Genomic DNA, 27,697 nt, shown 5'->3' with positions numbered 1-27,697 from the left:
GTAAAATATCACAATCATACTACTGTAAAGCAATATGAAAATTATTAGTGAAATAAGGAAAATGTTTCTAGAGATTTAGTTGCCAGTAAATTTTGGCCCATGGTGTGCATGCTGTTTGTACTAGAAATACTTTGTAATTGTTTTAAAATCTGCAGTCCCAATTCAGTGAAACATTATAAAGAAGAGAATGTGCTTTAAATGTTTTCCCTTTGTAAGTTTGATTTTGAATTAAATTAAAAAGATTTTATAAAGACTGTACACTCCAAGTATGTACATGGAGGGAGAGGTACTGGGTTAGAAATATGAACAAAACAATATTCCTGGCCAATCTTCTATCTGAGACAAAATAAAAGGAAGATTTGTGGAACCACGTGTTTGTCTTTAGTAAAACAAATTTATAAATTTGGGGGAAATGTCACAATTCTTCTTAGCTTTCCCATTAATAACCTACCATATGTAGATAATCCTTAACATTTTAAAAATTCTACTGGTCCCAGTTGTGATTAGTGATTTCTACCAATAGTATTCAAGTTCTAAAAGTACAAAAAAGGTTCTTTACCTTTCTCGCTATTCTGGCAACATTAGTTTTATACTTTATATTAGAAAGAACCAGTGTGAGTTATAGGTGCAAAAATCTGTACATTTATGCCACTTTCAAATCATACAAGAGCTTAATGAATACAACTATTGCCAAGAATAATCTCCAACAAATATTACAGAACCTTTTTATATTTTTTTTCCCAAAATATTATGTGTACATAGCCCTGACAATGTATGGCATTAATTTGTCCCCTTAATGAACCTAAAATGTTTTTGTTTTATTTTGTAGTTATGATAACCTTTAAATTCCGTATATATTAAGTAGTCTATCCAGCCAACAGTAGTAACATAGTAAATTGTGATGTCCAATTGGGTAAAGATTTGCAGCACACTTTAAATACAACTTAAAGACTGTACATGATGTTACTTTTTTGAGCAAATTGTGAATAGTCATAGTAAAAGCACATACAATTAAAAATTTTGGTTTATTTTGAATTCCCTGGTTCAGGAATTTTTTGTCTATTATTTCAATACTACCCTTACACTTTCAGGGTCAATAGGTAATATATTTAAGATGAATGAAGTAAGAAATATATTCCGATTTCCTAGCACTACATCTAAATTCCTGTTTATCAGCTGTGCCTTTAATAGTTTGTCAACTGCCAGAACACTCAGTTTTAAACCATTTGCCTTATGGAAAAAGTATTTAAAAATGAAATCTTCTTACAATGCATTAGCTCTATATTTATTGCTCTCCAAAATCACTGACCCTTGCTTTTATAAGGAGTCTATTTGTGGAAAACATATTTGAAGTGAAGACTACAGAATAGAAAAATGGTGAATATGTGGAAGTAACATATCAGATTTACATGTGTGTGTTAGTGACATTGATGTTTCTTATTTCTGTTTCAGAAAGGGAATTTTCAGTTTTTCCATAATAAAATCTAAGCTCTAGGTATTGTCTCAGAAAATACAGAGTTAACCAAATAGATTTCAACATGTTATGTTAACAGTTTTGTATTGAATTAGTTGTCAGTCGACCTTAATGTATGTAATTTATGTATTTTTTAAGTAAGATTATTTACAATCTTATACCTTAGTGACATTCAGAATCTTTTCTCTTACAGCCATTTCGTAGAGTGACGTTTTCTGTTGTGAGTCAGCCCCAGGACCCACATCAGGGGTCACTGCAGAGTTGCTATGACAGCGGGCTGGAGGAGTCAGAAACACCAAGCAGTAAGAGTTCATCAGGGCCAAGGCTGGGTGCCCTTCCACTCCCAGAGGACAACTATGAAAGGACCACGCCGGATGGCAGTGTTGGTGAGGCAGAGCATATGGAAAATGGTAGGGGCAAACACAACATCACACACATAATCACGCTAGTGAGCCGTAATAAGTAGACTTGCGAAGGTCAGTCTAAAACCAAAATAAAATAGCTGACACTAAACCTGGTTTATTTGAAATAATCAATATTTGCTAAAAGTACAGAAATGCCAAATAAAGGAACATAACTCTATAGATAAAATTCACCAAACTTGCACCATCATTTTAAAACAACCTGTCATAAATAAACACATTTACAAATAAATCAGAGTAGTACCTGTTATGGAAAAGACTAAACTAGTCCATAATACCTAAACAATAGCCGCTAAGAAAGGTCTTGTGTGATTGTTTTCTTCTATTCATTTTTGTCATGCAACTATTTCTTCAATTGCAATCATCCAGTCTTGGTAAAAGGAAATGACAGCAAACACACCTTGCTGGATTCTTTCTTCTCATAGGTATTTAGAAAAATATTTTCAAACCTCTCCCTTTCAAGTGATAACTGAAATGGAGTCAAAGAAGGAGAACAGTATTATCTTATTCTACAAAATATATTGTATATGCTATTAGAACTCCCCTCTTATTTAATTATAAGGTTTTTCTCATTTTTGTGCAAGGGAAAGGGAGGAAAGAAGATTATATCACTCTATATTCTTATCCTGTTGTGAGATGGTTCTCATATTATCACAATTGGCCTTATGTACACTTTCCTTTAAGTTATAAAGTTAGATAGCAAGTAGTGCTTATGAAACTTTTCACATTTGTTTATGTTACCAAAGACACTTAGGTGATTTATATTTTGGATTTCAGGTTATAAGTAAATGCCTGAAGAATAAATTTGTGTCAAATAATGGAATGGTAAAGTTCTTGCTAACTTTATTATTTCATATATAAAAATAGATTTGGTTATATGCAGAGAAAGGAAGGGGAATCACACACATTTTTATTTCTAGTGAAACCTTGAAGTGAATTTTGTCTTTCACCACTCCATCCCCCAAGTGAAGCAAGACACTCTAAATTTTTGTTATATGCCAGTTTCTTTAGTGATGTTATGCAAATAGAACATATTAGAGCAGGAGAAAGTCTGATTTTTTTTTCTGGACATTTACCTATGAATATTAAAACCCAATGTTAGAGAATAATACATTGTAAATGACCTTAAGTGAAATTATTATTAAATTAAATCATGTTAAATAATTATTTTTCCACACTGTTATCTGGTTGAGCAGATATGATATTGAGCAGGGTCTGATGATTGATAACTTTCTTGATTAATTAGCCAGAGATTAAATGCATTTTGCCTTATGGCTATGAAGTCATGCTTACCTGTGTGTATGGCGGTGTGTGCTTATGTGGATGGGAGTTTGATATGGTTTTTAAGAATTCACATTTTTTTTAGTATTTTTTTAAATAAGTATAAAAATTTTGGTATGAATTGCAATGCAGATGAATGTATATTTAAGGCAAATAGGTTTAAAATGCTTTGCACAATAGTAAAAATTAATTAAAAATACCGTAATAATGTTTTGTATATACACACACCACCCCCCAGGAAGGCAGGATTAATTTACTTTAAGGGCATTAGTATATCTGCATTACCTTTTGATGATATCATATAATTTTATTTGTGTTTTAAAAAGTACTTGTCTCACTATAAACAACATAAAGTACAATTAAATCTTTATTTTTTGGGTGTCAGCTATCATTGGCATTATAATCATGTTTTAATGTTATTTTCTGTTTTTTAAGTTTGAGGATTCAGTGCCATTAACATAAGAAAAATAATAAACATAATTATATAAAACAAACACATAGCAGTTACTTTTTAGGAAACATACATGTCATGGAAAACATAACTGGTGAGCTTGTTGAGAGGCTAGAAAGTTTACTGAGAAACATTTCCCAAGGAAGACTTTTAGTTATTTTTTATAACCATGTTTTCAGTCTTGTCAACGGCCAAGGAACACAATAATGTAACTGATTTTTCCTGATTTTATGTGACTGACACTTGAAATTCAGTGTTTGTGTAACCATTTGTCATCTGCTAGCTGTGATTCATGTTAGCCCTGATCTATAGGTAATGACACAGGAGATGTGATTCACTTTGGGTGATCCAAATGTAGCAGTTGACATTTGAGTAAGAGTTTTGTTGGGTTCAGGTTTTCAGACTATTATCTAGCAGTAAAGTGCAATTGTATGCTTGAATTCTGGTAGTTTCATCTTCAATATTAATGGAGCATTCTGGCATAAATAGAATTGGAGTTGAAACCTGTCAAATATTCATTTGTCACATTTAATTGGAATCCAGGTAATCTGCAGTGTTTTGCTTGGTTAGGTTTTAATCAGGATTTGTATTGGATTTTCCATGAAAATACCATTTTGGATGCTGTCCTAGTTCCTAATTATTATTACCTCAAACATTTTTCTTGAATTTTAACCTATGTGAAACAATGCAGTTATAACTCAATTTTTTGGATTAACTTTCCTTGTAAAATTTAGAAGATAAATTCCAGTGCAATAATTTTATAATATTCCAATGTGATAAGGCAAACTGGGTATAAATTGGGACAGCTAATGATAAAAATAAATTGTCACAGATGCTGTAGTAAAGAAATAACCAAAATACAAGAAAATTTAATTACATAGGCAGTGAAATGCACTTACGTTTTACAAAAGCTTTTATTTCTGCCTTCTATACTTTAGCATAATAAAATTTTATTAAGAGCTTATGGGTTAATTCTCTTTATAACAAGTTTTACCCTATATTTCAACCCACATTAGTGCCAAATGATAAAAGAGGCTTTATTTTCGTATTAGCTTAGGTAAAAGAATACAGTGTAAGAATAAACATAATTTCTTGAAACTAGAATCTATTAATTAATGTGAGACCCACCATTCTGATCATTTCACATCTGGGGTACTTATATCCCATGGGTCTCTGGAAAGGAACAATGAAAATTATACATTAAAAATACTTTTTAAAAAACCCTCATGAATTATGCATTTATTAATTAAAAAAATCACTAACATTTTTTCTTTTCCTTTAATTAATATCAATAGTATGATTACTTCAAGTTGATCCTTTGATAAAATTGGGGAAATTGGTTATTTGTTATTTTATTAAAATACATTTAATGGGATTACATATTTTAAAATATGGAGTACATGGTGGGAAGTTAAGTAATGATAAAATACTTTATCATTAATGATATTTTAATGATAAAATAAATTAATAATTTAAGTGAAAACCAAATATTAGGCTTAAAAGCACCACCACATTAAGGGTAACCACTGACTATGCAAGAGCTTGCCCTTGTCTTAACTATGCAGCAGGCTTCAGAGTCTGTCTTGGAATGGTGTTTATGAGTTTCGTTATGTCTATTGTAAGTTTTTATTTTGACCCCTGCCTTCATGCCATGGTCTACTTATTCTTCCAGAAGTCCCCCTGAATCATATTTGCAGAGCTAGTTTGTTCTACTGTGTATCACTTGATCATATAATATGTTTAACAACTCAAATATGGAAAACAGCCCACTTGACCTCTAATCCCAATTTTCGTTTAGGATTGGGTAGGTCACTTACTCCTTTTGGGTCTGTTTCTATCATCTATAAGGCAATTAACTAAATTAACGTGAAAACCATATGCAGATCCAATAAGCTGCGATTCTTTTCTTACATCCAATTTTTCTTACAAAGTTTATTCTCCTGAATAGAAAGAGAACTTTGGGTCTCTTAGTGAGATGGTGAGTGAATTTGATAATATGCAGTAATATGGGCAAAGCAGAAGTAATTCTAGGGCCTTCTTCACAACTTATATAACACATGTGCATTCTAATAGTAGATAATGAATGTATTACATAAATCAAAGAAATGAATCGGGTCAAAGGGTGTGATTTCTGGCCAGGTATGTGGAAAAGTTGGTCCAACAGCAGGTCAGTATGGGAGACAGTTTTGGAGCCTCCCCAAATTACACTGTGCAAGAGAGGCATTTTTAGGTCTGATCTGGCTTTGGGTACAGTGCCCTCAAAACCATTAATTATGACTAAGTTATCTCACAATTGAATAAGCACATTTCCTTTCTTACCTCACAGCATAAACTTTGGTCAGAGTTAAGAGTGAACAAAAGGTACAAAACAGTATGTATTTTTCCTCTGGGTAAACTTACAAATAGTATAACATAGAAATAAATTAAAAAAGAAAATAGCAGTTGATCCATAAGGCAGGTTTTTAAAAAGTTAAATGATCAGAAATTTGGCCATTCTAACTGCCTAATTAATTTTATGCTTTTGATTTTCTCAGACATTTAAAAGATAATTTTGATTTTTATATGCTAATATTTTTGAATTTCACACTTCCAAACTTTCTTACTTCTTCAGACCTATGTAAACTAGGCTTAACTGTTTTATTCATTCCCCTCACTACACATGCTTTAGTGTTTACAGCACATTGTTCTTGAGGGTTGAAACATGGTGCATTCCGCTGGGAAGTCTTTTCGTATCTGCCATGGACTTTCACATTGCTTTCAGAAGTAAATAACAGTACTTTTTTTTTTTTTTTAATAAATTTATTTATTTTTATTTTATTATTTATTTTTGGCTGTGTTGGGTCTTCGTTTCTGTGCAAGGGCTTTCTCCAGTTGCGGCGAGTGGGGGCCACTCCTCATTGCGGTGCGCGGGCCTCTCACTGTCGCGGCCTCTCCCGTTGCGGAGCACAGGCTCCAGACGCGCAGGCTTAGCAGTTGTGGCTCACGGGCCTAGCCGCTCCGCGGCATGTGGAACCTTCCCGGACAGGGGCACGAACCCGTGTCCCCTGCATTGGCAGGCGGATTCCTAACCACTGCGCCACCACGGAAGCCCTACATTTGAAATATCATTTGGAAATGAAACATCATGTTTATATGACCAAGGGTAATTAGAATAGACACTAAACTCATATCCTTGTATGGGATAAAGGACTCTCTACTTTCTGCTTTTCTTTTACATACCCAATTTTCAGTAGTCATCTGTAAGGTACTATCCTCTGGTTATCGTTGGTTTGTGCTGTCTTCATTTAGACTGAATTAACAACACTGTCTCTTCCAGCTTTCCAAAGATGCTCATATACTTGTTAATGGCATACTCATAATACCCCAAAACAAATTCCCTGCAAATTTTTGTCTGTAGGAAGAGACATATACCTTGGAAAGATTCATTTTCATGGTTCTGCATTTCACTGTGTCTAGTTACCAGTGTCTGACTGCATTTTTTTACTTTTCTAGCCATCTGTAAAATGGCTCTGTACCTCCCAAGTATCCCCAAGTCCACACACCCCCCACCCCCACTTCTGGAGGGCCTTATTTACTCCTACTTCTTCATAGTGATTATGGATAGTGATAATAGAGATTATCTCTAAGCAGAGTCTCAACTAATCAAGATGTGTGCTACAGCAGTTTTCCAGCTTTCCAGTAAAATGAGCAGCACAATCTAAAAGAATCTAAAGAAGACATTGTCCTGTGGAAGAAGAGGTAATATAGTAGACAGAATGTACTGGCTTAAGAAACAGGCTTGAAATCTAAGGACATCAGGTTAAATCCTGATTTCTCCTCTTACTAACAGTGTAATTTTCTGACTTCTCTTAGCCCCACTTAATAATAAATCATAGGATTGTGGAAGACACTAAGTGAGATAATAGCACGTAATAATTTATAAATAAATAGTAAAAGAGTAGCAATAATTTTACTATATTAGTTGATGATAAAATTATTTACTACTATTATTTAAATAGTAATAACAAAATAATTGTGATTATTATTAACCTTAGGTAGATTTGACATGACACAATGGCATAATCATGAAAACATCATAAAATGTTTAGTTTCACAAAGATAGCATTCTAAAATGACTGGTAAGAATGATATTCTCACCTTGAATACTTCCCAGTCAATTTCTCATTTTTGTGGGGTACCAAGGGGTGACACCCAGTGACATTTAAACATATCAGGGAGCTAAAAAGAGGGGAAAGAAAGATTCTATCCTGAGGTATCAAATCAGCCCAACTCTTCATGCGCTCTGTCATTTAAGGTGAGGCGAAGTCGTTGTCTCCGTGTATTCTCTTCTCTCTTTTTTAATGTTTTTACATTTTATACCCAGTTTTCCAGTTGAATGCATTATTCTTCAGGTGTATATTTCCCTTTGAACTGCCGCAAAGTATTCACACTGACAGAGAAAACGAGATGAAAAAAGTGTCCTATTAGTATGCTTACCGAACTCTCAGCCCTTTCTTTTTAATCTCAGTATTAATAATTAACACTGATAAAATGTGTGGCCATATTATCCTTTTTATTCTAATTTAGTCCTTTAAAACTAGATCACTCTGCTGAACCCGTATGACATTTGAGGAGGGAATGAGCTCTCATCAAATCTCAAAGTGACTTTGGAGGTCAGTTAAGGGGTTTGTTGCCTCCAGACTCTCAAAGCATTTGCTTATCTGGATTTCAGCACACTTATTAGATAATGAATTCTATGTTAAGTTCCTTATTTAGTCAAGTTATTATCCCCATACTTGCATTCTTCTTTGCTTATACATTGTATATACTTTTGTTCTTCCTCTGATTTTGTTCTAAAGTTATATATAAGAAATTTGATGTTGCTGAAATATGATAACACTCAATCATCTTCTGTGTGATTTAAGGAACTCTGGAACTAACTTAAAGTGTAGTTAGCACTCAACCTCAGAGGTTAGACCACTTATTGAGAAACTGTTTCATCTCAGTATTCCTCTTTTAGGTTAAAACACTCACTGTTGTTACTTTTCCTATTGCAGGTTTTTTGTTTTTTTTTTTTTGTAAGAAAAGCATTCTCTTAAGTAAAGCAAAACAGAGTAATATCCTCCCTGTCCGTTGTTTAATGGGGTAATTATATAGTGACAAAGCTGTGGTTATTCATTTTGATTCAGCAAACATGTATGGAAAATAAAACTTGGCCCAGGCTTTCTGAGGAAGTAGAAGTGAACGCGAAAGAGTATCTGCCTTCATGGTGGAAGTCCTTAGGTTAGGAATATAGAACCTTGATTTCAGTATCTTCACTATAATATGAAAAGGAGAAAGCTCGTCAGAGAAGTTCAGAGTGGTATGAAGCACAGAGAATAGAGAGGAAGATTATTCAGATGAAACAATTATAAAGGCACTTGCTGAAATCTTTCCATTTTATAAATAATAGCTTGGGCTGGAAGAAGGCCTCGAAATGTTATCTGCATCATAGCCTCTCTTTTTACCTCCCCATCTTCTACATGATTTAAAAATAAGTCCTATATTGGCCTGGAAGCTTCATGTCAAGCTAAATGAAGTTAAATTATTTGTTTGTTTTACTTTTCTAATCAAGTTATTGCTTTTGTTTTTCTTGGTGCTAAACATAATTAGTTCCAAAACTCCAGAATTTATCATTGATAAAATTGTCAGCACATGGTAAATCCAGGTCTCATCTACAGAACAGATTATTCTTTTGTCTCTTTTCTTTCCCTGCTCATAAATATGGACAATTACTAAAACTACATGTGCTTTAAATAAGGCTTTTCAAACTTAATAAGAGCCTGTAAATAATTTTTTTTAAGTTCTTGTGATTTCTTTTCAGAAGACAAATTGTATTACTCAAATCAGATGATTAGATTGGGGTAGATTGGATTAGATTAGGTTTATTTTTTGAAAAACCAATTCATTCCTTCTGTTGTGGTTGCAAATTGTTTTTGTAATTGTTATCTCAAGATTCGAGTTAAATATTTGGGTATTTGTCTTTATGTCACATTCCCTTTCTATCTGAAATATAGACAACAGATTGCCTTATTTTTAAATCTTGTTTCTGATAAATTTTACTTAATTTATGCAGGTGTATATTTTTTTGACATCAGTCTCATTATCTTGTATGCCTTCTCATTACTGTACAGAAAGTGTAAGTTTATTACAAAATGAAAAAATATTTGAAACACATGCAAATTTAAATGCCTCCTTTAAAACAGATTTTCAGCTGCTAAAATGTGATAGTCACAAAGGAAACTAAGTTTTGATACTGTATATTTAAAAGAAATCTGCAATGAGTGCTATAAAATATTTTGGTAATAAAAAGATAGAACAGCATCCTATTGTTTAAAAATAATCTACTCATTCATTTCTATTGCAAAATGTATCTTCTGTGATTTTATTTTTGCTCTGAAATGCTTAGCATTTCCAACGATGAGGTCATTGGGGGACCCACATATGATCTGAGAGTGGTGTGCTACTCTGAGGTTGCATTCCTGCGAACCATAGTTCCCTATACTGAATTGTGCACATTGTTTCTTTTCAGTATGAGGTTGCATTTCACCAACCCAGCATTTGTAGCAAAAGGTCATCATAACCATAGATGAAATTTTATACAATGAACAGGGAATTTGGAGTATTATGAGAATTCATGAAGTTCAATAACCATTTGTTGAGCATTTACTCTATGCAAATTCCCACGAAGGATCCAAAGGTGAATGAGACATTCTCTCTGCCTTCTAAGTGTTAGATATTGTGATGGAGAATGACATGTACAGAATTAGGTGTTTAAAAGTAAAGGCATGAGAGGCTCTAGGTTTAGAGACTAAAGGTTACCAGAACCAGAATAGGATATGAGTTGGGCATGTGAAAAACCGTAGCCAAACTTTGAAGGATGAGTGACTAGGATTTGATAAGCAGAAAAAAGGGTAAGGTTATAGAGAATAGTGAGTGATACCAAGGACACCAATGGTGGGAAGACAGAGGTGCTATTTACCAACTTGGGAAAAATGGAAGGAATAGCATCTTTCCAGGAGAACGAACCTGATTAAGACATGTCAGATTTAGGGTACCTTTGAAAAATTCAGGTGATATCTAGCAGGCTATTAAAATGTACATTAGAAACTTGGGAGTAGAAATAAATAGCAGAAATACAGCGTTAGGAGTCATTGGCACCCTGATGATTATGAAACTTGGAGAATAGATGTGACCATCAATTAAACATAAGACACTAGAGAAGAGAGAGATTGTACCCAACACAGAATCTGAAAAAAATACTGAAATATAAGAGAATAATGAAATAAGCTTCAGAGAAGGATATTTTAAAATAAAAAAGCGAAACCAAACAAAGCGTGGCAGGCTAAGGGGAAATTTAGAATTAGAGTTATACATAGATGTTCAAAAATATTGTTGAATTTAGTTGTATGGACTAGGAACCCTGTGTTGCCAATAGAGATTCAACAGAAGTGAGACAATTGAGAAAGACAATTGAGAAAGCAGAAGACCAGGAGATGTAGTGTAAGAACACACTTGAAATTTTTTCCCAAGGTCAGCAAGCCCATTATAATGTCATTGTCAGAGGCAGGGGCATGGTTGCACCCCTTGACATCAATCTTAATAAATTTCTAACCAACTTATACTTTATGTTATGTTCAGGATTTTTTGTCGCTCTTTCTACAAAATTTTCTGAAAGTACAACAGAGTCTGAAATTTTTGTATAATAGCTTTTGCTATCTTTCCTTGAGATATAATAATTACTCTTTTAAGTGAGTTTTGGCCTCTCATGTAACTTCTATGTTTTATTTTATACTAGGTCATCATTCGTCCATCTCACTGGCTTGGAATTAAAATAGTATCTGACTAATTGCATTTTTGGTGAGATCCAATAATTGATATCAAACATTTTTAGTTGTCATCAAACATTTTTATTTTGTGATTATAAGATTCCTGACACTGTAATAGTGCTATCAATTGTTAGTAATATTATGCAAATAGATATGCTTCAAAACAGAAAACAATGAAATAGAATTTGCAGGATAAATAAATTCAAATTGTAAAGGACTGTCCAGTTCCAGTCACAGAAATGCAAGGTCAAAGATGCTTAGCACAGCTAGTGCACCATGCAAGGGAAGAATTGCCTCCAAATGTGTTATGTGCGGAGACTTACTAATGATGATTTGCCAGGCAGATGTCACTTTTGATGTTGTTTTTATCTAAGAAAGGACAACTATCAATGTCACATAAATGTATTCTCCTTTCTCTGTATTCATTGTTGCTTAGTAGGAATTATAAGTAGGGACTACATTGATAAAACTAGTCTTCCAGCCCAAGATAATCTAAATAATTGCTACATAATAATTTCCAAACAAAACTTCAGCTCCTATTTAATCATGCATGTGTTTATTTGGTTCATCAAAAACCTCTAGAAATGTGCATCCTTTCCGGTTACTGAGTGGCCTCTAGGCACTACCTGCAAATTTTTTTCTAGATCCAAATATCAGTTTCATCAGTGTGCAGAACTGTACAGAACCAAAACAAATTCTAAACATTATTATAAGACCTTGGTGTTAAACTGCAATATTAGTTTATTAAATTTTGAACAGGAGAATATCCCATTCAAGAAATAGGAAAGTCCCTGCTTCTTCTCCAAGGCAATATTCTTTATCTCTAAGGAGACCCAAGGACAATCAGTGTACCTCTTAAAAGATTGCCTGGCGAGGATGAAATCAGAAGAGGAACTCTTCATCCAGACCCAGTGAGGCGGATAAGGTCTGCTGTAACATGTCTACCGTTGACCGAGATCCTCTCCTGAAAACAGATTGCTTTGGCGCCCTAGATTCAGGGACTCTTTTAGTACTAGGCAGCAGCTGCAATTCTGTGTCTCTAACTCATGTTTGCTGTTTTTGTTGTTTGTTTGTTTTCTCTTCTCTTTAAGGTTATCTCTTAAGGAAAAATTTTTTTAAAATATGTAAATGATTTTCTCAATATCAGCTTTAGGCATGATTTAATGGCCAGACTTTGTTTCCCTCCTTGCTTCTGGTCCATTCTGTAAGTTGTCTCTGCATTATCTAAACATTCAATTAATTACCCATCAATTTCATTGTTTACTGGGTTACTCTTAATTAATACCTGACTCTCAAAATACTGTGTCAGTCAGAAACATCTAGACTGATATGTAATTTTCAAAATCATTATTTATATAGTCATAATTTCTCAGATAATTTTCACCTAAAATAAACTCATTTTTCAATTATACAAGTATCTGAGAAAATTGAATTTAGGGCCCAGTCCTTATTCTTTCCCTTCACTTTGGTTGAGGCAATGTTAATCATACATCATCTTTAAACAGGTGATTGGAAAGCAACATGTGCACACAGAACCATATTTTATCAGAGTTTTGGTGTTTTTTTTTTTCCCTTAAGCTTATTGCCCTTTATTTAGTGTGATCAATTGTATTCAGCCTTTACTAGTTCTTTGAGAATTCAATTTTAAGAGGCACTTTTAGTTTCCTGGACAACATTGGTTCATCTCTTTTTCCCAGAATTAATGAAGATCTAAAATCTAATTCTTGCCTATTTCAGCCCCAGACTGTTTTTATCCTCTTTTGTGAAATCAAACCCACATGCTTTTCCTTTGCAGCCTATGTCTGAGTATTATCTATGTCCCCAGAATGAAGTAGCTATTAAATTAGTTCTATCAATTGTCCATGGGTTTAGAGGTCCCCATGTGTGTTTTTCTTAAGTAACCACATTTTATTTCAGGGCACAAAGTACAAGACTTCTGACTTGATTACTTAGCCTCTGGTCTTTATGTTTTAGTTTTGAAAATAGCAGGGAAAATGCATTACTCTTCTTTACCCTAATGAAAAGTTCTGAGCTCCTCTGACAGTCATTTCGTTTCTGAAGGAGGATTAAAGGAACGTCCCACAGATTGACTCTGAGATTTTATATTTTTTCTTCATTTTATCCTTCTAATAATCTTGCTCCTTTGCCTCTCCCAACCTCACCATCCCATGCACATTTTCTCCCTTCTAATACCTTATCTAGGTCATTTTAAGGATCAAGTAATTCATTTTCTCTACCAAAAGTCATTATGTTTGAGTCATTTCAGACTATCAAGTTTCTATACTCTTTTGGGGTACTTTTTGGAATAGTCTGTTCTATAAGTTTTCAATTTTAAAAAGTCCTTCTTAAACCTAACTTAATTCTGCTGTGTTGTGGTATATAATACAATATGTACATTTGCAAGGAATTGATACCAGAAGTTTGGGTCCTAGTTCAACCTCCATCACATTTTCGAGAAGGGAACCTAGACCAGTTCACATAATATCTCACTTCCTTATAAAATGAAGACAATAATTATAATAATTATTGCCCTATCTTTCTTAAAGAGTTATCGTGCAGTTATACATGAACATATTTTTTAGATAGTTAGCATTTAATAAAATTCTATCAGATAACTACTTTACTATGCTAATTGTTTTAAAGATACCTTAAAATTTTTTTCTGGTTCTGTAGTTCTTTTTTTTCAGATTAAATCAGATCCATGATATTTATGATATTTTTATTTTTATTTATTTATTTATTTTTTTCTTTGAAGCAACATTTTATGAGGTGGCATTGCCATAACTTATTTTTCTGATGGTGGTTTTCTATTTTCTTACATTCTGTAGTATATACAGGTTACTTTCATAAATTTCATTTTAGAAATCCTGACAAGAATATAAATGTTTGGCCCAACTTCTATTTTCATTCTTTTTTTTTTTTCACACACACACACACTGCATTTTATTTTTACAAGAGATAAATAGACTGACACCAAGCATTGTACATGGATGACCACAACAAAAGCAACAATGATTGCAATTACCAAACATGAAACACACTCATACTATGTCATAATATTGACATTCAGTCCAGTAATCCTCCACTGTAACAGCTCCTTTACTTTGCAGTGAAAATTGATTTGTATATTCTTTGCCTCTGAGTCCTTGTGGGATTTTTTTTTTTTTTTTTTAAATTCAGACAGAAAGTCACAAAAATTATACTCATCCTCATCAGTTCACTCAGTCCCATGTAATGAATTGTTTTTTTTCATCTTGATCTTTTGTTAGCACTTTTATGAGTTCATCAGTTTTTCATCAGAGTTCTGAAAATGCTTATTCATTCAGTTCAGCAGTACAGTCAGTTACCAGAAACCTGTACTTGTCAGAGTCTTTACCATGAATTTCTTGAAGATGAAACCCTTTTATAGGAACATATTTGCAAAATCATCAGAGTACACCCAGAACTGTCTGTAAATGACAAAAGACTTAAAAATGACCACGGTAAAAGATTTGATGAAAGTTCATAATAATGCAGTTGACAAGAAAATTAGTTATTTCTGAGATATACATTTTAAAGTAATAACTAGGATTATTACTTATAACATTATACCAGAACATATAAGATTTTTAGAAATTTCATGTAATGTCTGAAACTTTTATATTAACATATTTCCATACATATTTCCATACAAATACAAATATAAGATTTTTAGAAATTTCATGTAATGTCTGAAACATTTATATTAACATATTTCCATACATATTTCCATACAAATACAAGATTTTTAGAAATTTCATGTAATGTCTGAAACATTTATATTAACATATTTCCATACAAATAACCCAATGAAAGTTTAGTATTAGTTGTTTTGTTTGTTTTTTTATACTGCAGGTTCTTATTAGGCATCAATTTTGTACACATCAGTGTATACATGTCAATCCCAATCACCCAATTCAGCACACCACCATCCCCACCTCACCGCAGTTTTCCCCCCTTGGTGTCCATATGTCCATTCTCTACATCTGTGTCTCAACTTCTGCCCTGCAAACTGGCTCATCTGTACCATTTTTCTAGGTTCCATATACATGCATTAATATATGATATTTGTTTTTCTCTTTCTGACTTACTTCACTCTGTATGACAGTCTCTAGATCCATCCACGTCTCAACAAATGACTCAATTTCGTTCCTTTTTATGGCTGAGTAATATTCCATTGTATATATGTACCACATCTTCTTTATCCATTCGTCTGTTGAGGGGCATTTAGGTTGCTTCCATGACCTGGCTATTGTAAATAGTGCTGCAATGAACATTCGGGTGCATGTGTCTTTTTGAATTACGGTTTTCTCTGGGTATATGCCCAGTAGTGGGATTGCTGGGTCATATGGTAATTCTATTTTTAGTTTTTTAAGGAACCTCCATATTGTTCTCCATAGTGGCTGTATCAATTTACATTCCCACCAACAGTGCAAGAGGGTTCCCTTTTCTCCACACCCTCTCCAGCATTTGTTGTTTGTAGATTTTCTGATGATGCCCATTCTAACAGGAGTGAGGTGATACCTCATTGTAGTTTTGATTTGCATTTCTCTAATAATTAGTGATGTTGAGCATCTTTTCATGTGCTTCATGGCCGTCTGTATGTCTTCTTTGGAGAAATGTCTATTTAGGTCTTCTGCCCATTTTTGGATTGGGGTGTTTGTTTCTTTGATATTGAGCTGAATGAGCTGTTTATATATTTTGGAGATTATTCCTTTGTCCGTTGATTCATTTGCAAATATTTTCTCCCATTCTGAGGGTTGTCTTTTCGTCTTGTTTATGGTCTCCTTTGCTGTGCAAAAGCTTTGAAGTTTCATTAGGTCCCACTTGTTTATTTTTGTTTTTATTTCCATTACTCTAGGAGGTGGATCAAAAAAGATCTTGCTGTGATTTATGTCAAAGAGTGTTCTTCCTATGTTTTCCTCTAAGAGTTTTATAGTGTCCAGTCTTATATTTAGGTCTCTAATCCATTTTGAGTTTATTTTTGTGTATGGTGTTAGGGAGTATTCTAATTTCATTCTTTTACATGTAGCTGTCCAGTTTTCCCAGCACCACTTATTGAAGAGACTGTCTTTTCTCCATTGTATATCTTTGCCTCCTTTGTCATAGATTAGTTGGCCATAGGTGCGTGGGTTAATCTCTGGGCTTTCTATCTTGTTCCATTGATCTATGTTTCTGTTTTTGTGCCAGTACCATATTGTCTTGATTACTGTAGCTTTCTAGTATAGTCTGAAGTCAGGGAGTCTGATTCCTCCAGCTCCATTTTTTTGCCTCAAGACTGCTTTGGCTATTCGGGGTCTTTTGTGTCTCCATACAACTTTTAAGATGATTTGTTCTAGCTCCGTAAAAAATGCCATTGGTAATTTGATAGGGATTGCATTGAATCTGTAGATTGCTTTGGGTAGTATACTCATTTTCACAATGTTGATTCTTCCAATCCAAGAACATGGTATATCTCTCCATCTGTTGGTATCATCTTTAATTTCTTTCATCAGTGTCTTATAGTTTTCTGCATACAGGTCTTTTGTCTCCCTAGGTAGGTTTATTCCTAGGTATTTTATTCTTTTTGTTGCAATGGTAAATGGGAGTGTTTCCATAATTTCTCTTTCAGATTTTTCATCATTAGTGTATAGGAATGCAAGAGATTTCTGTGCATTAATTTTGTATCCTGCAACTTTACCATATTCATTAATTAGCTCTAGCAGTTTTCTGGTGGCAGTTTTAGGATTCTCTATGTGTAGTATCATGTCATCCGCAAACAGTGACAGTTTTACTTCCTCTTTTCCAATTTGTATTCCTTTTATTTCTTTTTCTTCTCTGATTGCCGTGGCTAGGACTTCCAGAACTATGTTGAATAATAGTGGTGAGAGTGGACATCCTTGTCTCGTTCCTGATCTTAGAGGAAATGCTTTCAGTTTTTCACCATTGAGAATGATGTTTGCTGTGGGTTTGTCATATATGGCCTTTATTATGTTGAGGTAGGTTCCCTCTATGCCCACTTTCTGGAGAGTTTTTATCAGAAATGGGTGCTGAATTTTGTCAAAAGCTTTTTCTGCATCTATTGAGATGATCATATGGTTTTTATTCTTCAATTTGTTAATATGGTGTATCACATTGATTGATTTGCGTATATTGAAGAATCCTTGCATCCCTGGGATAAATCCCACTTGATCGTGGTGTATGATCCTTTTAATGTGTTGTTGGATTCTGTTTGCTAGTATTTTGTTGAGGATTTTTGCATCTATGTTCATCAGTGACATTGGTCTGTAATTTTCTTTTTTTGTAGTGTCTTTGTCTGGTTTTGGTATCAGGGTGATGGTGGCCTCATAGAATGAGTTTGAGAGTGTTCCTTCCTCTGCAATTTTTTGGAAGAGTTTGAGAAGGATGGGTGTTAGCTCTTCTCTAAATGTTTGATAGAATTCACCTGTGAAGCCATCTGGTCCTGGACTTTTGTTTGTTGGAAGATTTTTAATCACAGTTTCAATTTCATTACTTGTGATTGGTCTGTTCATATTTTCTGTTTCTTCCTGATTCAGTCTTGGAAGGTTATACCTTTCTAAGAATTTGTCCATTTCTTCCAGGTTGTCCATTTTATTGGCATAAAGTTGCTTACAGTAGTCTCTTAGGATGTTTTGTATTTCTGCAGTGTCTGTTGTAACTTCTCCTTTTTCATTTCTGATTTTATTGATTTGAGTCCTCTCCCTCTTTTTCTTGATGAGTCTGGCTAATGGCTTATCAATTTTGTTTATCTTCTCAAAGAACCAACTTTTAGTTTTATTGATCTTTGCTATTGTTTTCTTTGTTTCTATTTCATTTATTTCTGCTCTGATCTTTAGGATTTCTTTCCTTCTGCTAACTTTGGGTTTTGTTTGTTCTTCTTTCTCTAGTTTCTTTAGGTGTAAGGTTAGATTGTTTACTTGAGATTTTTCTTGTTTCTTTAGGTAGGCTTGTATAGCTATAAACTTCCCTCTTAGAACCGCTTTTGCTGCATCCCATAGGTTTTGGGTCGTCGTGTTTTCATTGTCATTTGTCTCTAGGTATTTTTTTATTTCCTCTTTGATTTCTTCAGTGATCTCTTGGTTATTTAGTAACGTATTGTTTAGCCTCCATGTGTTTGTCTTTTTTACGTTTATTCCCCTGTAATTCATTTCTAATCTCATAGCGTTGTGGTCAGAAAAGATGCTTGGTATGATTTCAATTTTCTTAAATTTACTGAGGCTTTATTTGTGACCCAAGATGTGATCTATCCTGGAGAATGTTCCGTGCGCACTCGAGAAGAACGTGTAATCTGCTGTTTTTGGATGGAATGTCCTATATATATCAATTAAATCTATCTGGTCTATTGTGTCATTTAAAGCTTCTGTTTCCTTATTTATTTTCATTTTGGATGATCTGTCCATTGGTGTAAGTGAAGTGTTAAAGTCCCCCACTATTATTGTGTTACTGTTGATTTCCTCTTTTATAGCTGTTAGCAGTTGCCTTATGTATTGAGGTGCTCCTATGTTGGGTGCATATATATTTATAATTGTTATATCTTCTTCTTGGATTGATCCCTGGATCATTATGTAGTGTCCTTCCTTGTCTCTTGTAACATTCTTTATTTTAAAGTCTATTTTATCTGATATGAGTATAGCTACTCCAGCTTTCTTTTGATTTCCATTTGCATGGAATATCTTTTTCCATCCCCTCACTTTCAGTCTGTATGTGTCCCTAGGTCTAAAGTGGGTCTCTTGTAGACAGCATATATATGGGTCTTGTTTTTGTATCCATTCAGCCAGTCTATGTCTTTTGGTTGGGGCGTTTAATCCATTCACGTTTAAGGTAATTATCGATATGTATGTTCCTATGACCATTTTCTTAATTGTTTTGGGTTTGTTTTTGTAGGTCCTTTTCTTCTCTTGTGTTTCCCACTTAGAGAAGTTCCTTTAGCATTTGTTGTAGAGCTGGTTTGGTGGTGCTGAATTCTCTTAGCTTTTGCTTGTCTGTAAAGCTTTTGATTTCTCCATCAAATCTAAATGAGATCCTTGCCGGGTAGAGTATTCTTGGTTGTAGGTTCTTCCCTTTCATCACTTTAAGTATATCATGCCACTCCCTTCTGGCTTGCAGAGTTTCTGCTGAGAAATCAGCTGTTAACCTTATGGGAGTTCCCTTGTATGTTATTTGTCGTTTTTCCCTTGCTGCTTTCAATAATTTTTCTTTGTCTTTAATTTTTGCCACTTTGATTACTATGTGTCTCGGCGTGTTTCTCCTTGGGTTTATTCTGTATGGGACTCTCTGCGCTTCCTGGACTTGGGTGGCTATTTCCTTTCCCATGTTAGGGAAGTTTTCGACTATAATCTCTTCAAATATTTTCTCTGGTCCTTTCTCTCTCCCTTCTCCTTCTGGGACCCCTATAATGCGAATGTTGTTGCGTTTAATGTTGTCCCAGAGGTCTCTTAGGCTGTCTTCACTTCTTTTCATTCTTTTTTCTTTAGTCTGTTCCGCAGCAGTGAATTCCACCATTCTGTCTTCCAGGTCACTTATCCGTTCTTCTGCCTCAGTTATTCTGCTATTGATTCCTTCTAGTGTAGTTTTCATTTCAGTTATTGTATTGGTCATCTCTGTTTGTTTGTTCTTTAATTCTTCTAGGTCTTTGTTAATCATTTCTTGCATCTTCTCAATCTTTGCCTCCATTCTTATTCCGAGGTCCTGGATCATCTTCACTATCATTATTCTGAATTCTTTCTCTGGAAGGTTGCCTATATCCACTTCATTTAGTTGTTTTTCTGGGGTTTTTTCTTGTTCCTTCATCTGGTACATAGCCGTCTGCCTTTTCATCTTCTCTATCTTTCTGTAACTGTGGTTTTTAGTCCACAGGCTGCAGGATTGTAGTTTTTCTTGCTTCTGTTGTCTGCCCTCTGGTGGTTGAGGCTATCTAAGAGGCTTGATGGGAGGCTCTGGTGGTGGGTAGAGCTGACTGTTGCTGTGGTGGTCCGAGCTCAGTAAAACCTTAATCCACTTGACTGTTGATGGGTGGGGCTGGGTTCCCTCCCTGTTGCTGTGGTGGTCAGAGCTCAGTAAAACCTTAATCCACTTGACTGTTGATGGGTGGGGCTGGGTTCCCTCCCTGTTGGTTGTTTTGCCTGAGGCAACCCAACACTGGAGCCTACCCGTGCTCTTTGGTGGGGTTAATGGCAGACTCTGGGAGGGCTCACGGCAAGGAGAACTTCCCAGAACCTCGGCTGCCAGTGTCCTTATCCCCACGGTGAAACAGAGCCACCACTCGCCTCTGCAGGAGACCCCCCAACACCAACAGGTAGGTCTGGTTCAGTCTCCCCCAGGGTCACTGCTCCTTCCCCTGGGTCCCGATGCACACATTACTTTGTGTGTGCCCTCCAAGAGTGGCGTCTCTGTTTCCCCCAGTCCTGTCAAAGTCCTGCAGTCAATTCCCACTAGGCTTCAAAGTCTGATTCTCTAGGAATTCCTCCTCCCGTAGCCGGACCCCCAGGTTGGGAAGCCTGACGTGGGGCTCAGAACCTTCACTCCAGTGGGTGGACTTCTCTGGTATAAGTGTTTGCCAGTCTGTGAGTCACCCACCCAGCAGTTATGGGATTTGATTTTACTCTGATTGCGCCCCTCCTACCGTCTCACTGTGGCTTCTCCTCTGTCCTTGGATGTGGGGTATCCTCCTTGGTGAAGTCCAGGGTCCTCCTGTCAATGATTGTCCAGCAGCCAGTTTTGATTCTGGTGCTCTCGCAAGAGGGAGTGAGAGCACGTTCTTCTACTCCGCCATCTTGGTTAATCCTCTATGATATTTTTAAATGCATAATTGTTTTCTTGCTTACAAAAGTGTTCACTGGCCTCACATATATTTTGCCATTAAAGTAAGTTGTTTCCTGGCCCCTTTTGAATTCCTTATCGGTTTCCAAGGCTAAGAACACATGGCTCTCTACCCACTGTGAACAAGTGCCAGTGTTTATAGCAAATATAATAAAAGTCATAGACAGAGAAAACATATTAATAGTTTCACATTTATTTTCTACAGCTAAATGGCTTCTGTCTTTAAGAGACCTGCATATATTTTCCTGGATTTATTGTTAAGGAGTAGTAAATGACAAAAAACAGTAACTCACAGAGATATTCATCAAATAATTATTAAAGATCATTCAGTGCCCAGTAGCCAAGTGGTTCCTAAAAGACTGAGATTACAGCCAACTCTCAAAAATTCATGGCAGTAAGAAAAGCCTTGTAAAGATGACTGCCAATCACAGAGTGTGGATAGACTCCGCCAATTAGGCACCAATTCATAACACTTATTCGCATCTCCTCTTAAACTACTAATTAAGCCAAATACATTTATAAATGTAGAAATCAACTTTTATCAGTTATAGGAGATAATTTTCAGATCACAGTATGAAACACCCCAGTTACAATACAATTCAAATATAAAGGGCTGAAGGGAATTTAAAGGAACCAAGTCATCACGAAGTATCTCTAATGTCAGAGACAAGTGAATTATAGATTCATTCATGCCCTCTTACACTTGCACACACAAAGAGTGAAGCACCAGAAAAGAGAAACGTAACATAAAGAGGACAATCTATCTATCAAAAAAGTCTTACTAGAATGATGAAATAGTATCTTTATTAAGTATCTAAAAATAAATGATAAAAGGGTAAGGAAAAATTGAAATAATAAATGAGTATTTTACAGTATATTAGTGATAACCTGAGAGTTCTACATATTCATTTGCTTCATAGAATCACTCTGAGGAAGGTAATATTATCTGCATTTTATAAATGATGTAACTGGGAAGAAGAGAAGTAAAATTATGGTTAATACTTGATAATACTAGGTGCTCAACTTAGTAACTGTTATTATTTATTATTCTTGCTTTGTTGCTATCAGCTCCAAAGAGCTATGTTTATGTTACTACATTCAAAGCTCAGGAAAACCTATGATAGCCATTATAATTATTTCTATTTTAAAAATATCTTTAAGTAGGAAAAATTTAGTTTTCATTTTATATATAACAGAAGCATTAATGTATTATGCAGTTTTGAGCAAATCACTGATCTCGTTGTCTCATCTGAGGCAACCAGTAATCCATTCCCTTTTTCAGGGATATTAAGGGAATTCCCCTTTTTATTTGCATGTGTTATAAAACACAATGCACTTTTGTAATTTTGTGTAAGGCAGTTATTTTGTGTCATCATCAAGAAATACTCTACATTGTGGGCTGACATAAATGTTGATACCTGGGATCATAAGTGAAATAGTTGTGTTCATATCACAACAATTAAGAACATGCTAATTATTTTTTCCCTTCAGAATACTAAGATAATAGACTCAATATAATGAGCTGCTTAAAGAAATACCGTATGCCCAAAATAGGGTAAGAATTAATACCAGGTGCTTTATTCACTGATTAAACTATACAGTTTTATTCCTTATGCCTATATTTCATTGGTAGTTCATTCTACACACACACACACACACACACACACACACACACACACACACACACACACCCCTTCATTGCATCCTTCTGCCAAGGTAGGGAAGGTGCTTCACTGAAAAGGATAATGCATGTGTATGAGAAAATACAGCACTAAGAGCCTGCTTCTGGAGTTGGTCCCATGACTCCCAAAGATTGTGGAAACAGAGCAATTAACTTTAATTATGCAAACCGTTCAGTAAAGCATGTATTAAAAAGATACTTAAAGTTTATTTATTACTTTTAATGTCTCAATAATGTTGAAAATTTCAAAATAAGGAAAAAAACAAGCAAATTTATACTCTTAGAGATTTTTCTTTCAAATGTTCCCCTTTGTAGGATAAATATAGCGAAAACACTTATTTACCCATATCACTACTTTCAGAACTACTAGACTGTGTTAAATAATAGAATTTTTATAGTATATGATTGAATTAGAAAATATCTTAGCTATTTTAGGACTGGGGCACACATTTTTAACTGCAACATAAGCCCCATGCCTCTCTGGGGAATATTTATTTTAATTATGTCTATCAGCTGATATAAATTATTGAATTTGCTCAAACTTGCTTAAGAAAAAGAAGCTTCCTTAGATACAGTAACAAATTAAAATAAATTGAAAAGTAATTTCAAAACCACTGGCATAAACAAATAAAAGCGCATATATATCATCTGCACAAAAGATTTTCCAACTCCTTTATTCTCAAGTATTATATCTTATTAAATTTTTTAGTAGTCAGGAGAAGATATGCCTTACAAATATAGATTGATAACTCAATCGGTGCTAACAGTTAAGCCATTGTAATTTGGTTTTCATACTGAAATAAGAATATTGCTTTTTTATTTGACATGGAATCATTTCATGTATTTAGGAACATGCAGAAAAGATAGTGCATATTTCAGTGTGGGATTAAGTGAAAATATCTGTTTTCACTGAGAAGCTGGCATATTTAGTTTGCTAATAATTGACCTAGTCGTCAAGCAACCAAAAGCTCCCATCTGCCCCTGCTGCTCATTTTTATCTATTGTATATATTTTAGCTTCAGTGCTAAGGCCTTCATTTCCTTCCATAGGAAGAAGGTAGGGCATTTCTGAAGTGCTTAAGGCAGTTCTCTTGCCTCAATAGGGGAGAAAAAAACAGAAAACATAATATAACTACATGGAATGATGCCTACCTCTGAGCTCTTTTCATTTTAACAGCTTGAGAAATATGGGTACACGTTATTGCTCAGACACACATTTTTTCTAAACAAAGGTTACTGCCATCGATTCCAAAGAGAAAAAGGATCCATTATAATATTTTTTGCACTTCATTTAGCTAACGTCCTTATTGATTGGACTTCACGAACTATCTACTTGTACCTGATGTGCCTTCCTAGACAATATTGAGGACAAATATTTTATTTGATGGCAAAACATGTGGAAAATTTGACTTATCAGTTGCTGTATATTTTGGATACTTATTCTGAAATTTATGAGCAAATTTTAAGAAGACTCAGTATTGCTCACCTGGGAAACACACACGCATGCATGCACACATGCATGACACACCATCCTGGATAGGCTGGGCTGAGAAGGCTAAAGCGCTTCTTGGAAATAATTTGAGTAATAAGCTATGCCTCCAGAAAGACTTTATTTTGGAAATGTTCCATTAAGTTAAAGTCAATAGTTTCATCATTTGCAGATTTGACAGCCTCCTACCATATTGAGACTTTTATTGTAAAAATAAGTAATACTCCTATATTAAAGTAAGTTTATTAAATTGCAAATAGAAAATGTGTAGAGCATGTGCCTTTAAAATTTGGGTTGATTTTTCTCATTATGTAACATGCCAACTTGGATTTCAATATAATCCCTTCAGTAAAAAACTAACAAAAGAACTATAAGGTTAATTTAAGGCTGTAGTTTTCTAATGCCTTCTACTGCTTCCCCCCCACGTCTCAAGAATAAGATGTATACTTACATTTTCACAATATATACTTAGGGGCTGTGCTGATTAAGTTAAAATAGCTGTATGTTTATTTAGAGTATTTTAAAATATTGTTTCAAGGTAATTTCACTGGATCATTCAAATATTTCATCATTTCAAAATATCCTTTACACCTAAAAGTCTGGTTTTCCTTACAAGGGATTTTGTTTTATAATATAAGCCTAAAAATCCTTTGGGAGCATTTATGCCTGACTCTGATAATGCATAACAGGTCTCAGCAAGAAACTGTGCCCAGAGACTGATACTGACAGAGTTGGCATTTCAAGTTTCTGTTGAAAATGTATGATAATCCGATGTAAATGTACCAGCTATTTATAATAACAATTTCAGTATTGCGGTATATTAGGCTTTTCAAGCTATTTCTCTCTTCACTGGAACCCAGCCATAACTGTGTCCTTGGCTTCTGCAATGCTTGTTATAATAAAGTCCTTCTGATAATACTCGTAATAAACCTTCATGGAAGCAATCCAAGATAGACCCTACTGATAACTGAATTCTTTTTAATAGTGAATTGTATTCTTGTGAGACTCCAGCATAGTTATTTTCCTTTAGAGTTAAGGGTTTTATGTTGAGATAGTATTTATTTATTTATTTATATCATTGAACAGTCTCACTGCTATGACTAAGAAAATTGCTCCATAAAATACTTGGTAATGTAAATGTGAGAATGAAAGTTATATATCTGATGATTTATTAAATTTATGGCTTGTAGGAACATGACTGTCTCTATAAAGGAATCTAACGTACACATTGGAGAATATTCTAGTAATGCCTTGTAAAAATGGGATGCTGTTATAATTTGAAATATCAAAAGCATGAACTACTGAAGAGGTATGCTTTCAACATTTGTAATCATACATGGCCTGGCTTTGCAAATCTAAATTTGATGTAGGAAAATTTAGAATATACATTTATTTTAGAAATACTTGCTCTTACACAGATTGTAACTTTCCATGTACATGCCTACTTTTGATGTATTTCCTTACCTGTTTCTTTTATTGGCAAGAAATGGAAAGGTGCATTAAGAGTAGGAAGTTTGCTTCCATGTCCTGGCTATTGTAAATAGTGCTGCAATGAACATTGCGGTACATGTCTCTTTTTGAATTATGGTTTTCTCAGGGTATTAAAAAAAAAAAAAGAGTAGGAAGTTTAATTGAGTTCATGTTAGAAGAAAAATGGACCAAGGTTGATGAGCACAGACCTGGAATTTGAGACCAGTGATTACCCCAGAATGAAGAATATTGGTGTGTGTGCAGGCAAGAGGGACTCAGGGTTATTACCAGTGCTCTGAAACTGCATTTGGCATATCAAAATATATTTAACCTCTTTCTTCGTCTCCCAGGAATTAAACCTCAGAACTTTTGGTCCACATTTTAAAGAGTGGATTTTTTTTTTTTTTTTGGTCTTGAACTTTTCAAAAGCTTTTATCATCACACTCTGTGAATTGATTTTCATTGAAACTCTACTGAGATATTCAGTGTATTTGGTCAGTAAACTTTTACTTAAAAAATGGTGATTTCACCTTCTTCTTCTTATAATGAACCCCCATTAATTGAATAATTGACTATTTAAAAGACTCAAAAAGTTTAAGCATACAATATAAAATTTTACAAAATTTTATTTCCATAAATGGAAAAATATACAACAGCAAAATACAAAAGCGTATTTTGTGCATTATGTACAAGTAGAGAAGATATACTATGGCAAAGATTTCAAAGATTTTGTTTCTTTTTATACAGTACTCTTAAAATAAACTTAGCTGTCATTTTTACAATGAAATCCATGGCTTATTTTCAAGGACCCCTCCCCTGCAGGAAATGTATCACATAGAGATAAAAGAGCATATATGTGGCAGGGGAAAGAAAGAATAGGTTCTTCTCATATATTAGTAGGTCCATATGCTGTTTACTAAATTTGATGCTATTTAACTAATTCAGATAGGTGATTCAAGTAAGAAGAAATCAGCAACTTTGTGGAAGTATGATGCAGTTTTATCATGTCAGATTTCTCAAGAGGATACCATATTTTATAGGCTTGAAATAAAACATTAGGAATTAATACATCCGTAACGAAATAATATATATGCTTCAAGGGAATAGCATTGCCCAAAGTTGGCATTTTAGTTCATGTAATTTAAATTATAGTATTGAAAAAGGTGTTCTCATGTATTAACTGAATTCCAACTTAGAGCATGCTGCCTGCTTCTCTGGTTGTGCATGAGTATGTTGAGGAGGAAATAATACAAAAAAAAAGTCTGACTAAGAGTCTGAGATGTTTTATAGTCAAAGAACAGCTTGTGTTTTAAAAAGAAATTAAAATACATTAACTCGGAACAGTGGGCAAAGTGTTTCAAATGAAGGATACGGTGAACAGACTGTTTCACTTCCCTTCCATTCCACATATCTATGAATAATCATTCCTTGAGGTTTAAAATTATAAATAACACTGCAGAGTGGAGTTATTTTGACTTTACAAAGGAAATCATCCATTTTGTTTTTATTTTCATTTGGGCAAACTCAAAATGGCTTAGCGTAGCTTCTGCTAAACTTATTCAAGACTGAAGCATTTTTGACAAAAAAAAAAATGTTTCCCAATTGTGAGTAGATTACTACATTTATGTGGCTAAATTCACACAGAATTGACAATTGTTGTTTGACTTGGCAAAGTTAGAATATGGTAGTTGATACCAAGAGAGGGGAGGTAGCAAAAAATAATTGTAAGGAAAAGAGAAATTTCAA

At 34.3% G+C, this 27,697-nt stretch overlaps 1 protein-coding gene across 7 annotated transcripts in view; it reads left to right on the top strand.

The window, feature by feature from the left end:
• Nucleotides 1-27,697, top strand: part of PCDH7 (protocadherin 7) — a 422,241-nt gene that overhangs the window by 188,873 nt on the left and 205,671 nt on the right. For 4 of the 7 annotated variants that reach the window (XM_082464525.1, XM_082464532.1, XM_082464533.1 and 1 more), the window contains exon 2: nucleotides 1,668-1,884. The exons of 1 other annotated variant lie outside the window; for it this stretch is intronic. In XM_082464525.1, the coding sequence (XP_082320651.1) occupies nucleotides 1,668-1,884 (217 nt within the window). The remainder of the gene's footprint in view (nucleotides 1-1,667; nucleotides 1,885-27,697) is intronic. 2 more of the 7 variants (XM_082464530.1, XM_082464534.1) reach the window with 1 other exon arrangement.

This window comes from Balaenoptera physalus (assembly GCF_965194825.1).
Source record: "Balaenoptera physalus genome assembly, chromosome: 5".
Lineage (NCBI taxonomy): Eukaryota > Metazoa > Chordata > Mammalia > Artiodactyla > Balaenopteridae > Balaenoptera > Balaenoptera physalus.
The sequence above is the reverse complement of the archived record's forward strand: the minus strand, read 5'-3'. Positions and strand labels throughout refer to the sequence as shown.